This window comes from Protomyctophum bolini (assembly GCF_963924005.1).
Source record: "Protomyctophum bolini genome assembly, chromosome: 22".
Taxonomy (NCBI): Eukaryota; Metazoa; Chordata; class Actinopteri; order Myctophiformes; family Myctophidae; genus Protomyctophum; species Protomyctophum bolini.
This window is the reverse complement of record NC_137883.1, coordinates 7,848,840-7,867,464: the sequence shown is the minus strand read 5'-3', so window position 1 is coordinate 7,867,464 and position 18,625 is coordinate 7,848,840. Positions and strand designations below refer to the sequence as shown.

The following is an 18,625-nucleotide window of genomic DNA, read 5'->3' as shown; positions in this document are numbered from 1 at the left end:
AGGGTCCCTGGAGGCCCTGCGGACCCCACTTTCAGAACCACTGGTTAAACTAAAGGTAGGCTATAGGGCCAGGCTACATGCCTTGTTGTTTTCCACCGCGGGGTATTTTCCCACATACTGACATTATAAATAACTTTGTCACTATAGTGCGTAGGCGGAGACCCCATATAACGTACGCGCATGCCTCCACCCATTGCATGTGTGTGCGCCTCTGATAACGCAATCTTGATGTTCAAAGCGAGTTGGACGTTTGTGTGACAAACATGCAGCCTGCAGCCAGGACGGGGCTGATGATGCGCGTCTCACAAAACCCATTTACACGTCCACGAGCAAAGAATAGGGGAGGGTTTTCACTAGTTCCAGTTACGAAACCAATGGGGAAACCTTTAGGCCGCCGCGTAAATGTGTCATAGATGTCAACCTAACTGACGGAGAAGCGCTACATGATGTTGTGACAGGCTCGGCTCAGCCAGTATAGGCTAGGATGAAAACACTCGGATACTAGAAGATAGACTCAAGATGGACACAGATGAGAATGGGATCTTCTCCTCTGTTAACCTCACGATGAAGACAGATCAGCAAAAGTGAGTAAATAAATGTAGCCTATGCCTACAGGTCTGCTGCAATCTGAATCCCCCCCACCCCCTTTACCCTCACTAAATGTGTTTTTCCCAGTTTACCTCCTTTTATGATGATTTTCCTGTTTTTTAGTATGTCATCATGGAATAAGTCTCTAATGTTCTGATGAATTGAAAAGGGTGGACCCTATTGTAAACAAGTGTAATGCGCGCTGGTGTCGTCCGGTTAACAGTTTTTGTATTGAGTTGTGCTTGAAATGTAGGCTATACTGTAATTCTCCAAACTGTTAATACTTCAATGAATCAATCGATCATCATGTCATTAGAAATTAAGACACAACTTTGATAGGACTATATGTTCACTTCACAGCATAATATACTGTATGCATCGGTTGTTTTGTGACTTTACTGTTTGTTTACTGTGTGTGTGTGTGTGTGTGTGTGTACGCGTGTGCGTGTGTGTGCGCGTGCGTGCGTGCGTGTGTGTGTGTGCGCACACGCACGCGCAAACAAGAATGTTGCTTGTTTCTTGTGTGGTTGTTTTATGACAGAACTTAAACTTACATGGAGACCTACTTGTGCAACTTTGCCACCACAGCCACAAACTGTTCTTAGAGAAGTTTGCATTATTGTATTAACAATTGCAAATATTAAAAAGATTCTCAATAACAAACTTTAATTAATTGTCTTTATATTGTTTAATAAACAAATAAATAATACTATTGGCAAAAGGGAAAAGTGCAGTTATTAAATATTTTTTGATATATGTCAACTTTATGTGAATTTTATACATTAAAATATCATGTGGTTGACTTGGATCAACTTACCCCTTACCTGGGGCAATTTGAGCCACATGACCACTTTTCTTTTTAACAATCCCTTTGTCATATAGATGCTTACTCATGATTTCAATTGATAGAAGACATCCTGAAATAAGGGTAGATCTTTAGATTTTACTGCTATATCTCATTTTGCCTTGCTTCCAGGACAACTTAAGCAAAAAGTGGTTCATCTTACCCGGTTCTCCCCTATACTGTAGGTCGTGCTAGGGCAAGTGCTGCGGGCTAAGGTGGAGTCCGTTTATGTATGATGATAAGCCATTATCCTTTCTCTACAAAATAGGCTATTCCACCATCTCTGGTTTTCAAGAATACATTAATTGTGACAGAGATCCAACAAGAAATGAGACAAAACACCTATAATATACTTTCTAACATGCAGTTTAGTTACAAATGCACAAAAACAAAATCACATTTAAAGATGGTCAGCTCATGAAGCTCCTTAGGGGTCCTTGAAGGAGGTCCAGGTTCCCTGTTAAATGTGTTAATACTAGTCATTACCTGTTCTAATAGCCTATGAGCATCAAACGATGTACAGTGTGGGGGTAATGCGATTTAATAGATACTATTTATAGATTGATTGAAATAGATCCTATTATTTGGAGGTGTACAGCATGGGACATTGGTCAGAAGCTCTATTAGATTATTATTATTATTATTATAAGTCCTTACCCGTTGCAAGATAGATCACAGGCTGTTATTGATACATGCAGTTGGTGCGTGGACCCCCACCCCACCTGTAACCACTGGCCCGAAGTCAAGGTTCCTTTTAATCCAAATCAAAGTAAATTCCTCTTCTTTTAAGTTCCTCTTACCAAAATGAAGTATTTGTTATAATGACCGACCTGTAACACCACTCCAGGAAGTCCTGAGCTGGTGTGTAACAACAGCGATGTTTCCGTTAAGCAGTGGTATACTGTAATGTTTCCGTTAAGCAGTGGTATACTGTAATGTTTCCGTTAAGCAGTGGTATACTGTAATGTTTCCGTTAAGCAGTGGTATACTGTAATGTTTCCGTTAAGCAGTGGTATACTGTAATGTTTCCGTTAAGCAGTGGTATACTGTAATGTTTCCGTTAAGCAGTGGTATACTGTAATGTTTCCGTTAAGCAGTAGTATACTGTAATGTTTCCGTTAAGCAGTGGTACACTGTAATGTTTCCGTTAAGCAGTGGTACACTGTAATGTTTCCGTTAAGCAGTAGTATACTGTAATGTTTCCGTTAAGCAGTGGTACACTGTAATGTTTCCGTTAAGCAGTGGTACACTGTAATGTTTCCGTTAAGCAGTAGTACACTGTAATGTTTCCGTTAAGCAGTGGTATACTGTAATGTTTCCGTTAAGCAGTGGTATACTGTAATGTTTCCGTTAAGCAGTAGTATACTGTAATGTTTCCGTTAAGCAGTGGTATACTGTAATGTTTCCGTTAAGCAGTGGTACACTGTAATGTTTCCGTTATGCAGTGGTATACTGTAATGTTTCCGTTAAGCAGTGGTATACTGTAATGTTTCCGTTAAGCAGTGGTATACTGTAATGTTTCCGTTAAGCAGTAGTATACTGTAATGTTTCCGTTAAGCAGTGGTACACTGTAATGTTTCCGTTAAGCAGTAGTATACTGTAATGTTTCCGTTAAGCAGTGGTACACTGTAATGTTTCCGTTAAGCAGTGGTACACTGTAATGTTTCCGTTAAGCAGTGGTATACTGTAATGTTTCCGTTAAGCAGTAGTATACTGTAATGTTTCCGTTAAGCAGTGGTATACTGTAATGTTTCCGTTAAGCAGTGGTACACTGTAATGTTTCCGTTAAGCAGTGGTATACTGTAATGTTTCCGTTAAGCAGTGGTATACTGTAATGTTTCCGTTAAGCAGTAGTATACTGTAATGTTTCCGTTAAGCAGTGGTACACTGTAATGTTATTTAACCCATTCTGACCTGAGATCAGATTCATACGAAGTTTCCACTGGACACACACTGGGTCTGATTAACCCATTCTGACCTGAGATCAGATTCTAAAAATGTCAGTCGTTCTTCGATTTTTCAAAAATAGCAGACCTACAAGCTCGTAGCGCGCCACTCGGTGGCGCGCTATGAGCTTGTAGATCTGCTACCTTGATCTACCCATAGAGTATTAAAAGGATAGAGATTGAACCGGAGTGATAGCCCCTCCTATATACAATGCAGGTTTAATGTTTGTCTTTCCTTAAAGAAACATTTAAAACGCCATTGACATGAACAGAGTTTGTTTTATCCATGTTTGTTTTGTCTGATAATTACGTCATAAAAGATGTATATATAGCGCCCCTCACTTCACATAGGTGTGATTTTTTACTTTCTAATCTACAATGAAACTGACGATGCAACAATCTTCTCTTATGGGATATGGTTAGGCATATATATATATATATGTGTATGTGGCATGTAATTATTTGGGGCTTTTTATGCCTTTGTTATGGATAGGACAGGCTGACAGGAATGGGGAGAGAGAGAGAGATGGGGATCGAGTGACACACAGCAAAGAACACCGGGATCGGGACTCAAACCCGCAACCCGCTGTCACTGTCAGGTTACATCGTAGCCTCGGTGCCAGGACCGCTACGCCAGCGGTCCAGGCCTGGCATAATATCATATTTTCAGATGGGGCCCGGGGGTCCTTGACAGGAAAAGTTTGAGCGCTGCCTCAAGCCATCTGCATCTGCTCTCTCCTTCCCCTCTTCTGCCAGAATGAGCTCGATCACGTGAGGCATCCCCATCAGTGCGCAAAAGTATAATTAGTCTACAAAGCAAGAGTCCATCAGTAAATTATTAACAGCAACCCAATATGTATGAACTATGAAGTGCGCCTCCTGGCCTGAGCGTAGGGCCATGCAGACTGAAAGGCAGATACCGGTAGGCAGCTCTCCTCATGCAGGGTGTCGCTGATAATGAACAGCAAGGGACAGGAACTCCCTTTGAATAAATTACCTTTCAAACCATATAAACTCTCTTGTTTTAGTAAAACGGACCTGAGCTACAACTGTATTTGGAACAAGTTTTTCCATCTACACCAAATGTCTGCCAAACATGTTTTTGGTGAATGTTCCTCCCAGAATAAATTATGCTGAGGTTTAAGTGCTTAGTATCCGGACGGTTAGCTCAACCGTCTGGGCACCTAGGCTGCCGAGGCAGCTGGATGGCATGCTGCGGGCTCGACTCCCGAGCCCGACGGCCAATTGCCACATGTCACTCCCCATCTCTCTCCCCCTTTCCTGTCTGTCTACTGTTCCCTATCAATAAAGGCAAAAAGCCTAAAAAAAACTGTGCTTAGTACGGCATAAGAGCAGTGCATGGTTCGCAAAGTGGGGTCAGAGGGCCTCAGCTAAATGCTTAATTGTTAAGAACCAAATGGACCCTTGTAGGCCTGTAACTCGGAGAGTGGAAAAATCTGTACAGACTCTATGGGGGACATTGGGGGTCAATGTATTCAAAACTGGGGGGTCTTGAGATTAAAACGTTTGATAATCACTGCATTAGAGGACCACCTGGGTGGGGGGAAAATCAGGCGGCCCTAGTACACATGTAGTTCATCAATACAGTGCTTATGGGAAAACAATACCAATTACAATCCAAAACAAATAATCAAGCTACAAATGCAATCCAAATGTGGGAACAACAAAGAAGAGGGTCTAGCGCGGGTCTGTACTTGGTCTCCTCCTTTTGCCCCTCCTCTACACCAAATCTCTTCGCCTTGTGAGCTTGTAGCTTTTCTTCTGGCGACCTCTCTCACAATACTGATGGAGGAATGTGGCAGAGAACCTGTGTGGAGACCTCATCTGCCCTGCTCTGTCTGATGTGGATACCTCATATGCCCTGTTCTGTCTGATTACAGGGTGTTTGTCAACAGGAGTCTGACTCTGGAGCACATCAAATGTTATGGCTTTGATATGGACTACACTTTGGCAAGTATGTAAAACCAATACTGTAGTGCAAGTGCAAGAGCACAACGGAACAGAAAGGCCCTTTTTGCCACCTAGGGTATGGGTGCTGGAAAAGTTTGAGAACTGTTGTACAACACTGCCAAAGTTGAGGGTTTCATTTCTATTCTAGTTCTTTTTTTTATGATATTTGCATTTGTTCCCTGTGTTTGTGCGTGCATACTGTGTGTGTATAGTGTACAAGTCTCCTGACTATGAGAGCCTTGGCTTTGAGCTGATAAGAGACAGGCTGGTGTCCATGGGCTATCCACACGAGATGCTGCGCTACACATATGATTACACGTTCCCCACACGGTGAGTTCCCATACACACACTTAACACTTTTTAAATAGCACAACCTAGCCGATCCACAAGCTCCCAACACGATTGGATGTGCTGTGAGCTTGTAGAGCAATTTTAGCAATTTTTCCACGACACTCTTGTACGATAAAATAGGGCATTCATTTACAAAAGAAGAAAAAAAACATAAAAAGTTGAAAGTTTCTGCCCAACAGCAATGATATCATATAACGTGTAACTACAACAACTAACTGTGCATAGAGCTCCAACCATTTTCTTTCCCAGAGTTAAGGCCACTTAATTGTTGTACGTTCTATTTTCAGTGTCTGTGGCCCAGGGGAGCTAGACCATTTGGGAAAGGCATCACATATTCTATCATTGTATCCGTCCAAACGAATGACGCACAGTTACATTTCTCCCAATGGCCTTGGGTTAGAGCCAGGCCAATAATGGTCTGTCCAATATATTTATTGGCCAAGGTTATTGGAGTAACCTTAGGTTAGAGTGGCATAAAAAACCTTTAGAATGAATGTTAATAAATAATAAAGAAAAAGAAAAAATCACTTTTCAATTTGTTTTAATCTTTCAGTGGTCTAGTGTTTGACAACATGTATGGAAATCTCCTGAAGATTGACTCAAATGGAAATATTCTGCTCTGCAGTCATGGCTTCCGCTTCCTTAACAGGTAAAAGAAAAATCCTGATTGATTAATTGATTGATTGATTGAATACGTTATTAACAGTTTGCAAACAGTACAGTAGGTACAAAATCACAACCAATGCTACACAAAAACGCCCAAATGGCTCGTTTCCGTTGTGGTCCTAGATATTCAATTCAAGTAAACATGGGCTTGTTCGCTGGTACCAGTGTCTGTAATACTACCTTATTATCTAAAATAAACTGTTCTTCTTTGTAGGGAGGGCATTGTGGAGTATTACCCCAACAGATTCATTCAGAGGCATATCACTGAACGCTTCTATGTTCTTAACACTCTATTTAACCTCTCAGGTAGGCTACAGTTACACTAGAAACTTCCACCTCTCAATGACAATATACTGTTACAGTGGCCATGAATCCAATTGTTACTATATAGTATAATGCAAGAAGTAGAATTATCAGCAACATACTGAATATTTGCTGGATCACTAACCTATGCTCGACCTCTATAGAAACGTATATCTATGCTTGTCTTGTGGACTTCTTCACCAAGGGCACCAGATATACCAAGTAAGTGGACACTTTCTGTCCTCACTCTTTAACCTCTGTCTCCTCTCTCGGCTCTCTGCTTATAGTTTCCCCCCTTGCACAGTTGCAAAATAGCCCAAATGAGATTTTAAGTTTTCCTAATCTCTCCCGTTAAAATGTCCTCTAGTCTCCAGAAAGGTTTTCAGCATGGTGACTTGTTCATGTCCTTCAGAAGCATGTTCCAGGATGTTCGAGATGCAATGGACTATATTCATGATATGGTTAGTACAATAAGCATGATATTCTTCAAAATGTTCCCCTCCATTGCACGGCATATGGCACAAGTTTGTCAGTGTAATAATGGCTTAAATTATTCTGTTCCTTACAGGGCATTCTGAAAGACTATACTATCAAGAATTTGGATAAATATCTTGATAGAGATGTGAGTGGTAAAAACATTCTACTTAGACTTTTATGTAGCCTATTTCAGACACACACAACACACAACACACACACACACACACACCCTGTACGACACAATGCATTATGGTGCGATATAACCTATCAAAGCTTGATGTTACATCGCTTTAAAACAAACACATCCCGCAACGCACTGCAAGTATCTTACAAGCCATGGCTTCTGCAGTTTTCTCTCACACAAATTCAAACCATTTGAGAGTTAAGAGTTCATTACCACAGTGCACGGTGCATGGACCCACTTCAACTAATGAACTAAAATGTTTATAAGAATAGGCACGGCGGCCAAACAGTTCCAAGTACAGGCACTATTTAAGGACATGGTAAAAGCAGGCTAAGGGAACTTCAATTAATAACATCACATTCTTGCAGGCAGTGACAGTAACAGTAGGCTACTACAGCCTTAGCCTGGCTAATAAGCCAGACTAAAATCACACTGTTGTGTGGTAGGCAGGCAATTCTTTTTTGCCAACGGCTGATTCGGTCTGGCTTATTAGCCAGGCTACTGTAGCCTACCTGTTAATGTTGTTTTGGGGGGGGCAGCTGTTGTTGATGATGATTTGACCAGCGTGAGCCAGCATGAGACTTATACAATTAACTACTCACCTAATGCCGCAGAGGTTCTATGTTTAACGTACTTCCAAAGTGTGTGTACATTAATTGTTTAAGTCACAGATGCATGGTTTTAATATCGTAAATATATTAACTTTGGCTAAAAGCTTGTGTTTAATCCATGTGGGCTCTTTACTTATTGGGTAGACTTCCCGGCATCATAACAACTGTCATGGCAACTTGCATGGCTATGACAGCAACGGACTTCCTCTTCCTCTTCAAAATAAGAGCCAATTGTAATATAATGATTAGCCTAGTCTACTAGTTTTACTTTAAATCTACTTACAGGATGTAGATAGACATTTGTAGCACCTGAGATAATGCTTTGTGTGTGTGTGTGTGTGTGTGTGTGTGTGTGTGTGTGTGTGTGTGTGTGTGTGTGTGTGTGTGTGTGTGTGTGTGTGTGTGTGTGTGTGTGTGTGTGCGTGTGCGTGTGCGTGTGTGTGTCTAAACTTCAGATTCTGCTCTTTATTTCCTTTCTATAGCCATACCTCCCTCTACTGTTGACCAGGATCAAAAAGGTGGCCAAAGTCTTCCTGACCACCAACAGTGACTATATCTACACTGAGGTAGCTTCTAACCTTCTAGTGTGCTTCTAACCTTCTAGTGCGCTATGACTTATTAGTGGGGAAACTACCATGATTTACAACATTACCTCTGTATCGCCACTGTATAGGGTGGGAATCTTGTATCTCCAAAGGTACATACTGATATAGTATTGTCCATAAGATATTGTCCATAAATTTCACTATTTTGAATTTGGACTGAAAAGAATGTGTGATACTTTTAACTTTTTAGATACTTACTATTATGTTCGTAAGATTCTAAATTACATGGGTTATTTATAATAATAATATCCACAAGAACTAGGAAACTTGACTAACAATACAGTCAACAAACAATAACAATGCAGATACTTCCTGGTTACGTCCTAATGAACTGTGAACATTGTGATGTCCCTCACATTCACGTTAGATTACACCGCAGTTAAGGCTATTGTGACTCGTCTATTGTGGATTTGGGTTTCCGTTCAGTTTAATACCACCCACGTTACAAACTAGTTTTAGCACTCGACGTGGACATCTTCAACTATTGCACTGCTATAGCCTTACCTGGTGACATCCTAATCGTGATGTAATAGTGCCTGTTTTTCCCCAGGTGTCATCGTGCCACTCTATTTAGGTGAGGCTGCAAGCTGCTTCTTACATACTGTAGCATCAGGCACAAAGACAGACTGTTCACACCAAGTACCGGTACTATCACTAACGATATAACTATAATGAATTGCATTTTTTATGGCGCTTTTCTATGCACTACGTGCCTACTCAAAGCGCTTACAATGGTTCATTCATTCATTCATACATTGGAAGGTGAAGCAGAGAACAGTCGACGCCAGCGTCCTCACTTCCTATCCCCAATCCAACCCTTGATGCTGAGTGTCAAGCAGGGAGGCATTGGGTCCCATTTTCTTAGAGTCTTTGGTATGACCTGGCCGGGGATCGAACCCCGACCTCCCAGTCTCAGGGCGGACACTCTAACCACAAGGCCACTGAGCTGGAACTATGACCATATCATTGTCTTTGTTATAGTTGTGATGTGGACTCAAGTGGACTATGCCACATTGCCATCCACTTGAGTTACATGTAGAACCATTTTGTGTTTGTTTATTATTTACTAGTCCTTACCCGTTTGAATATATGAACACCAAATTATGTACAGTGTGGGTAATGCGATGTATTTTTAGTTGTACTCAGTCTGGGGGAGGGAGTTGGGAGTTGGGATGAGCTTGGGAAGTAATTGTTATTAGGCAGGTGGTCCGGAGTGGTCCGTGAAGCATGCCGTGAGGGGATCTGTGTATTCCTCGCTCGGACCCACAGACGTCTCTCTCTCTGTCTCACACACGCACACACGCGCAGTGGCCCCGTCGTTGCCATAGAGTTATGTTATTTGTTCCGGCCGGCTCGTGTGGTCTGAGTCTGAGACACACACACACACACACACACACACACACACACAACGTTGAAGCTGCCACTACCATAATGGAGGCGACGTGAGGCTTTATTGGCATGAGAAAACATACGTTTACATTACGCACGCACGTGCATGCGCTTTGCGTCCTGCCAGTGCTGGACACACACACACACACACACACGCACGACCCGGCGCTGCTCGTCATGCATCGTCGTGGAGTCCATGATGGAGTTGTTGTGGTGTAGTGTCGATAGGTAGAACTTAGAAGTGAATGATGTCCGTCGTTGTGGTGTTGTTAGGACCAGAGTAATCCAGTAAGAGAGTGGCGACACTAGCGTTGACTCCCATTGTAATAATGGAATGCGGAAGTGCTCATTCTATCTCAATGGGATAGTTCCAGCCATAGGAGCAATGTTTGGAACTATAGCCCATATAGCTACCTGCTTTGCGGCGAGATCAAAGCGTGTCGCTACTCTACACTCTGGTCAGGACGTGAAGGTATCGTGGCGATGTTGCACAGACAACTGTGACTCATTAAATTAGTTACTTGCTTCCCAACATGCATTTCACTGCATGACTCGAGTGTCAAGTGATCTGCGGTAGCCAATCGGAGGAATAGAATGGAGGATATACGGAAGAGGTATGACAGATATTATGACAGATACACAGACACACGGATATTTGTAGAATGAATTGTTAGATAGTGCTAGGTGTGAGTGCTTGGCCAAGCAATTTAGATGTTCTTTTCATAGCGTTGCCGTCTGTGCCAAGACTTTAGGTCAGCACAGAGCCGACATGTGCCATTTCACGTGCCAAATTTAAATGCCATGGAAACCACGGCCAAAAATCCCAAGTCGGCAGATGTCAAAAGGGTTTTGGCACAAACCCAATGTTTACATTGGTACTATTACATCACGATCGGGGTGTGGCCAAGTGTGACTAGCAGTGCAAAGATAGTTTCAACTCAACCCTGTAGAGGCCAGTGCAATGTAAATGTACTACCGTGTAGTCTCTCTCAATTCATTCTGGGTGTTTTAACCATTATGTTATACTTTAGCTATTGAAAAAGAGCAGATCTACAAGATCTACAAGCCAGACCATTTAGACCTCAGGTCTAAATGGGTTAAAAATAACAACAGTGGCGGCCATTCGGTGAGAAAGATAACTGGAAACCGCTAAACAAAGTGTATTGATTTACTATTAATATAGTATATCATACAATTAAATATATACCGGTATTTAAAAAACAATATCACATATTCAACGGTTGTATGGATATGATTCACCAGGATCCTGGATGGCTTGATTCTAGGTTTAAAATAATTGATGTAAATATTTTTTGAAAATCTCAATATTTTTTAATGGAATGACAAAATGGCCACCATTGCTATAATAGTGTTACTTTAGATGTTATGGCCATACATATGTAGGCATATTGCCAGGCCAATGATTGTAAGTGGTTAATAAGGGTTCATTATTACCATGAATATAATTAACATAAATCACGTGAAACACACGTCACTATAAGCAGTAATGCATATAAAGTTGCTGTCCATTCTGACTACTTGTCTTTCATTGTTTACCAAGGCCATAATGACATACCTGTTGGAAAGTGCTGCTAAGGTAAGGCCATAATGTCTTTGTGTCCAAAATGCAAATATACAAATGAGTGCAGTATTTATCGGTCAAATTAGGAAGGCCAAACAGGGAGTACCTCTGGCTTGGTTTGGTTCCTACCAAGGAACATAATTGGCAGTGTGTGGGAAGCTGGTGGTAGGGGAGGGTGTTCTCTGTCACTGCACCTAGTGGCCTCGGAAACCCAGACGTTTTTATTTACAGGGAGAGAAAAAAAAGTCTGGGACAGAGTTCACTTCAATTCGGCATAAAGTAGTGCAAATGTCGATCACTCTCTGCTGATTTCTGATCGTCTGCACCTTTGTTAAATTGACGCACACGTACACCGTACAGCGTACACACACACAAACTCTGCAGCTGCGCAACATGAGACTAATTAATTAGAGTCTAATTAATTAGTCTCATGTCGCGCAGCTGCCTCTAGATTCTCCCGCTGGGAGCTGCCTATGCCATAGAAAGCATAGGTGGACCCCAGGCTACTGCACTAGTGGCTCATTGGTTGTGGCATCTCTTCAGCGGGGAGGAGATCTGGGTGAGATAGCACCAAACTTCATGTGTGTTACGACACTGTCCGGTGTGATGTCGTAACACACATGTGTATTGAAGGAGGAGCAGGTTTTCTGCACACCCTCCCCTTAGGCCAACAGTGGGGATCGGCAGTGACAGAGACCACTGAGGTGGAAATGGCAATTAAGAAATTATGAGAGGGGTGGGATAAATGTTTAAAGATAAACCTTCATGGAAAAAGTGATTGATGATAAGGGCAACCATGTACAGAGTTCATCGGCAAAATTCCAGCATAAAATGAAATATGCTTCCATGGTCAGCTTCCAAATGCTTCCAAATGCAACCAGTCTCATCCTTCAACCATTACTGAAGTCATGTACAATCAATGACTGGCCTTCTTCACCTTGACCTTTTGACTGCCAAATTACACCACATATCTGATATTGAGTCACAAATCTATTAAGTTTCATAGCCTTGTGATGCGATTTGTGATACAACGTGCATACTCACAGACAGCCTCAAAATAAAAGTTTTGTAAAAAATAATTTAAAGAAAATGCTTTACTGATCCTTCTCTTTACTGATCCTTATATCCAGCCTGGCGGTCCAAAGAAACCATGGCGTTCCTTCTTTGACATTGTTGTGGTGGACTCTAGGAAGCCGCTGTTCTTCGGAGAGGGGTCTGTGCTTAGACAAGTAGACACGGTATTAACCTATTTATACTTACTAGCATATAGTGCATTTATAACTGTACATGTATGCATACACACATACAGACATGCACGCGCACGCACGCACGCATGCACGCACGTCGCACGCACAGCAGGTAGGTAGGTAAAACAATTGATTGCTGATGTGCTTTCTTTCTTTCTTTCTTGGATACAGGAAACCGGGAAGCTCCGCATAGGAACGTACACAGGAGATCTCCAGACCGAAAATGTATACTCTGGAGGTAATACAATGGAGGGTTAAACCTGATTTACACTTCATCGTACCGTACGACTGTGTCGTACGTGTGCCTAAAAGAAAAACATGCAGTGAGCTAGAAGATCTGCTATTTTTGAAGGGGGGGGTTCATGCATACTGTATACTTAACTAATATATTTCTCACTATTTCACTGCAGGCTCCTCCGATATTATGTGCGATCTGTTGAACGTGAAAGGTAAAACCATCCTCTATGTGGCAGACCACATTTTTGGGGACATCCTTAAGTCCAAGAAGCGCCAAGGATGGAAGACCTTCTTGGTTGTACCAGAGCTTACCAAGGAGCTGAAAGTCTGGGAGGAGAAGAAGCGTAAGAACAGATCAAGTTTATCTTGGGAAAACGTTGGGAAAACGTTCACAGAAAATAACAGATCTACAAGCTCACAGCTATTTCCAGCGAAGATATTTAATGTAGAGTGAACTGGTATAGAGCCCTGAGGGACGCCGTTCCAAACATTTATAGGGTTTAAGTGGTTATAATTACAGTCTGTTGGGTGATTTCTAATGGCGCATGATTTCTTTTGTCTGTCTAGATTTATTTGCAGAATTGCAGTACCTTGACGCTTTCATAGACAAGTTTAACACGTGAGTTTTTGCACGTGTCTAATGCTGCATCATTTATGGCTTGAAATGGCACAGCTGTTAACACTCCTATATGTTGTGTCTCTGTCCCCTGAAGGAGCGTTGACTGTGGCACTGAAGTTCATCCCAATATAAGTTCCATCAAGACACGAATGATGGTCAGCTTTGTTCCCAGTGACCTGTGTGCCTTAGACGCGTCCCCGTTTTTACTACCCCGTTTCGCACCAGTGAGGGGAGGGAGGGGCTAAATGAATGATCAAATGCAGGAGTGACGATTCAACTAACTGTACTGTACTAGAAAGCCTGCAATTTCTATTAGCTTGTGTTCCCCATTGATGATGTCACTGGTGGACTGGTTTCTGAACTGCCCACAGCCCTCCTATGAGAAACATACTAAGTAGAAAAGTATTGCGCCATTTTTTCATGATCATTAGTGAAGATATATGAAGATAGGTTGAAAAGCATGCTCTCACAAAATAAATGTTTTTATTATCATTTTGATTAATTAATGCAGTCTGATCAGACTTATTTGCTGTGGTAAATAATATTACTCTACTGTTTACTGTGCGTCTACTCTGCACCCTTCATTCCTTACACGACTGTCAGTAGAGCCCGCTTATCTCGGGACTTCCGTCCTTATAGTATTTTAATGACATACTGTAACTGCACACAACACCACTAAGAGAAGGGGAGTCATCCCAGTCTTAATGGGTTTTGTTCCATACGATTTACAATCTAGGCATTTAGCAGATGCTCTTACTCAGAGATATTTACAAAGTGCTGTGTCAAAGTCCTATAATCGTACGGCATACTATAGCGCGCCGTTTTTCATCATTTTTGAGGATTTGAAAAAAATTACGAAATGACAAAAACGATGGGTTATAGCCCATGTTTTTTAAAATTTTGGAAATTGCAAATTCCGGAAATTGCGGAAATTGAAAATTGCGGAAATTGAAAATTGTGGAAATTGTGGAAATTGTGGAAATTCGCCCGCATCGGCCTTCGTCAGGTATGAGTAGTTTAGACTTACACAGTGCAGATACACAATTACATAAACTAAATAGGTATTGGAGACTTTTAATGTATTGGACAAATGTTATTGACAGCACAGCATATTTAGTGGGATTACAAATGGATGTTATTTATTTTTCAGTCTTCATTTAAAGCACATTTGAGACAATAAAAAAACACTAACTCCGAACATAAATGCCGTAAATGAAACGCAATATTGTAGCTACAATGGTTGACTTTTTGACCTTTTGTTTGAATAGAAATGTCAGTCTCCTCTTTTGTTGTGTGGTAACTTCACCCTTTATGTTCTATACTTCTCTGTTTACATTACATTTACTTATTTATTTGTTTTTGTGAACTTTAAACTATAAAAGTTACTCAGTTGGAATTACATTATTTGTGGTCAAGCAACACAAACACTATAAATTATTATAGCCTTATATTGCTTTTAATCCTGTACGTTTATTAGATGCTATAATGCAAAGGAAACATGACATAGTCCTGCTGCCCTTGACTTGTTATGTTTTAACCAATTAAAACCAGGAAAGCAAGTGTCATTTTAGATTTTTCCATTGGCTACTAAACAATAGCAGATGTACAAACTCACAGCGCGTCATTGCGAGTTTGTACATCTGCTATTTTTGTGTTAGTTTTATCATTTTGAATTACAAAAAGGTTTGAGTACTACTGATTTAGAAGGTATTTGTATAATCTGCCTCTGGTCTTAATGGGTTAATCAAAGGTTACTTTACTTGCTTGCTGCTGTTTATGATCTATACCAAGGTGGTGACCCATGAAATGATTGTGTTATTTGTGTTCATCCTTGGTACCTAGGTGGTGACCCTTAAAATGGACATAGCCTATGGCCAAATGGGAAGCATTCTGCGCAGTGGGGCCAGACAGACACTGTTTGCCAGTCAGCTCATGCGTTATGCAGATCTCTATTCTTCCTCCTGCACCAGCCTGATTCACTACCCGTTCAATTACCTGTTCACAGCCTCACCTGTCCTGGTCAGTCCCGCCTCATTTACTTCATAAACACCTCGTTTTACTGTCACAGCACTTCATGTTCATATCATGACATTTCCATCAAACACCTCTTTCAGATGCCTCATGAGTCTACAGTGGATCCTGCATCTTTTGATTTTCATTCAGCACAGCAAGTTCTTCCTAAAACATTTGAAGGTTGAATTTGGACATGAGGGGATTGATTGTACAGCGGTAGGTTATGCACTGTGTGTGTGTTGCACATCACACACGTACATGATCAACCTCGGCAGGACCTGGGCGAGGGTGTCTGGTGTTCCCATTACCTGAAACTCAAACACCCGAAACACCCAATGACCCTTGTGCCAAACCTCTCTCCATTTGTCGGCGGCAACTGCAAAAGAGACTGCCACGCCAGAGTGGGACTGTGTGTCGCCTCAGTCGCCACTGCAAGAAAAAAGGATTACCCCCTCAGGCGCAATCTATCATCATAACTTTTATTTTTTTAATACCGGCATATATATACAGTACTGTGTCACACAAAAGTAGCAAAAATATCCAGTCTACAAGGCAAGCTACAATGCGGTGCATCACGACGCTTGAGCTTGTAGATCAGCTATGTTTGCTTTTTTCGATTTTTGTTTTTAAGTGAAAGTAAGTGCGCCTTTGGGTTTTATAAATATTGAACCAATGAGAAGTTTTAGCAAGTGCTTGTGACTAAACTACATTGGATCCTTTGGAACACAATTAAGGTTCCAATTTTTCATTTCCTGAAAAGTTATGGTTTCCAACTTTCCACCCGACTGACAATATATATAATGTAGCTCTACATATCTGCTGTTCTTATCTGCAGCATCGTCATAAAAAGGTCTTAATGTCGTAGGCTTCTGGATTTTGGTTGAAATGTATTTGGAAAGTCCTTACACTTGCCATTACACTTGCCATTCATTCAAATAAAAGTAAATCATATTGTTTTTTATTATGACTGTCATGATGAAATGCAACATGTGAAGGGATTTAGATTTTATGGGACTTTAGCATGCATCTTATGCCTGCTGGAAATACAATAAAAGGGTAATTTTTCAACTGATTTTAAGAGCAACCTGGGGACCACCACTATTGTGTCGTGTGGGCTGCCTGTCCCGCGTCCCGCAAATCAAAGCTATGGAAAATGATTTTGACTCTTATCTTTCTTTTTCCATTATTGTTCCATTTTCATGGGTGCTCAACTATACACGGTCTAAGACGTTCTCATCATGATAGAAGATATCTCATCAAGATGTCACCAACTATCCAAGCTACCTTTAGCAAACAAAATAGTTTCGGTTTGGTATGGTAGAACTTGATCTTCTCCTGATCTCAAGTAACACTGTCCTCTGAAAAGCCAGCAAACTATAATAATCATATGACATGCACCCACTCATCTGCACCTAAATGACCGATTGCTCATGTAACGTGCGATGGAAGGACTAACTGTACTGATAATGGGAGCATATACCTACTGTATGTTCCCCACTTACCCCCGCAAAAGCTTACCCAAAAAAGGTTCCATCTTCCCCACTCAACTAAAAAAGGTTCTATGTATAGACTATGTTCCCCATTTAGATAAAGGTTCTATGTTCCCTGTTTACCACTAAAAAATGGTTCTATAGGTTCCCTGCTCGCCAAATAAAATGCAGGAAATATTATAATTAATAATTCAAATTATTAATAACATCTCTAAGCTCACATAACGGAACATAATGGGGATACATTACTATAAGAAACTTGCCCTTTGGGTGACCTAAGAGCATCCCCTTTCCTTTCCCTGGTGGCCATCTTGGTGGTATAGCTCTGCTATAGAGTCTATTAGAGCATTGTTTCCCCAATACAAGACTGGGTACCCACAGAGATTTCAATTGGGTGGCCAGCCATTCATTGGTCAGACTTGGTTTTGGATAAGTAGGCCTATATTGTAATAGAGTGTATTTTATGTGAAGGAACAGCTACTAATTAGGAAAGATTTTCGCACCCGTGTTGATTACCAATATGCCCTAATTCATTCTGAAGTGATTTGACTGAAGGTACGTTCAGACTTGGATAGTTAGAGCGGCACAATTACATACAAAGTCAATGCAAATACGAGAAGTTACGCCAACAGGGAAAATCGCACAGGTGAGAGGACGTGGCCTCATTAGGCCCACTGGCAGAGCTTGACCAGAGCCTTTTGTGGTGTTTCTGGACAACGGTGTATGCCACTGCACTTAGCGCACTCCCTGTGGGGGTGTGGAACGCGTGTGTCGAATTTGAAGTCAGTGGGGCAAACTGTTCGCATTACAACCGTACACACACACACAGACAGATGTGGTGCATTTATAGTTAGAAATTGCTAAGCCCGTCCCATCCCCCCCTAATAATAATAATTTGACGCCACTAGGGATATTTCACTTTTTATCGTCTATGCTTATGTGAACAAACACCTCAGCTCAGACTGTTTTTAAGTTGCTCGATTCAGAATTTAGATATTTGATATTCATTTTAGCTGCCCAGCCCCCTTCCTATATAAACCCATTGTAACTTCAAACTCCATTTTAACCATGATAGATTCATCAAAAACACAGTCTTTTTTCTGGTGACCGATACTGTCCTTCTAATACGTGAGGGGGCCATGGTTCATTTACTGTTCTTTTTGGAAAATGAGGATTGAGGACTCCTGGAGGACGGAGGAGACTAAAGAATAAAAAAAACTATATTAAAAATAAATGAAGACAGTAAAAGAAAAACCACCCCTCACGTATTAAGGACAATATCAGTCACCAGAAAAAAAATACTTTTGATGAATCTATAATGGTTAAAATGGAGTTTGAAGTTAAAATGCAACTGTACTGAAGGGACAGGGCAGCAAAAATGAATATCAAATATCTAAATATTGAATTGAGCAACTTAAAAACTGTCTGGGGTGTTCACATAAGCCTGAGTAGACGATGAAATGACGAAAAGGTTTTTTTTAAGTGAAATATCCCTTTAACCT

The 18,625-nt window shown here is 41.2% G+C and overlaps 1 protein-coding gene and 1 long non-coding RNA gene across 5 annotated transcripts in view; one reads left to right on the top strand and one right to left on the bottom strand.

Annotated features, from left to right (window-relative positions):
• Positions 1 to 18,625, bottom strand: part of LOC308310198 — a 200,911-nt gene that overhangs the window by 87,894 nt on the left and 94,392 nt on the right. The window lies entirely within an intron of this gene.
• On the top strand, positions 337 to 16,593 carry nt5c2l1 (5'-nucleotidase, cytosolic II, like 1). 4 transcript variants are annotated; one of them, XM_080756373.1, is made up of 17 exons: positions 337 to 584; positions 5,280 to 5,353; positions 5,562 to 5,679; positions 6,254 to 6,349; positions 6,581 to 6,672; positions 6,834 to 6,891; positions 7,082 to 7,130; positions 7,238 to 7,291; positions 8,424 to 8,507; positions 11,497 to 11,532; positions 12,648 to 12,755; positions 12,936 to 13,002; positions 13,175 to 13,345; positions 13,569 to 13,620; positions 13,715 to 13,775; positions 15,463 to 15,639; positions 15,735 to 16,593. In XM_080756373.1, the coding sequence occupies exons 1-17, from the start codon at positions 520 to 522 to the stop codon at positions 15,816 to 15,818; spliced, it is 1,446 nt and encodes a 481-aa protein (XP_080612499.1). In that variant the 5' UTR covers positions 337 to 519; the 3' UTR covers positions 15,819 to 16,593. The 4 variants fall into 4 exon arrangements, with proteins under 4 accessions (XP_080612499.1, XP_080612500.1, XP_080612498.1 ...); XM_080756372.1 differs by having other exon boundaries at positions 339 to 584; positions 7,037 to 7,130; XM_080756375.1 differs by having other exon boundaries at positions 539 to 584; positions 5,280 to 5,349; positions 7,037 to 7,130.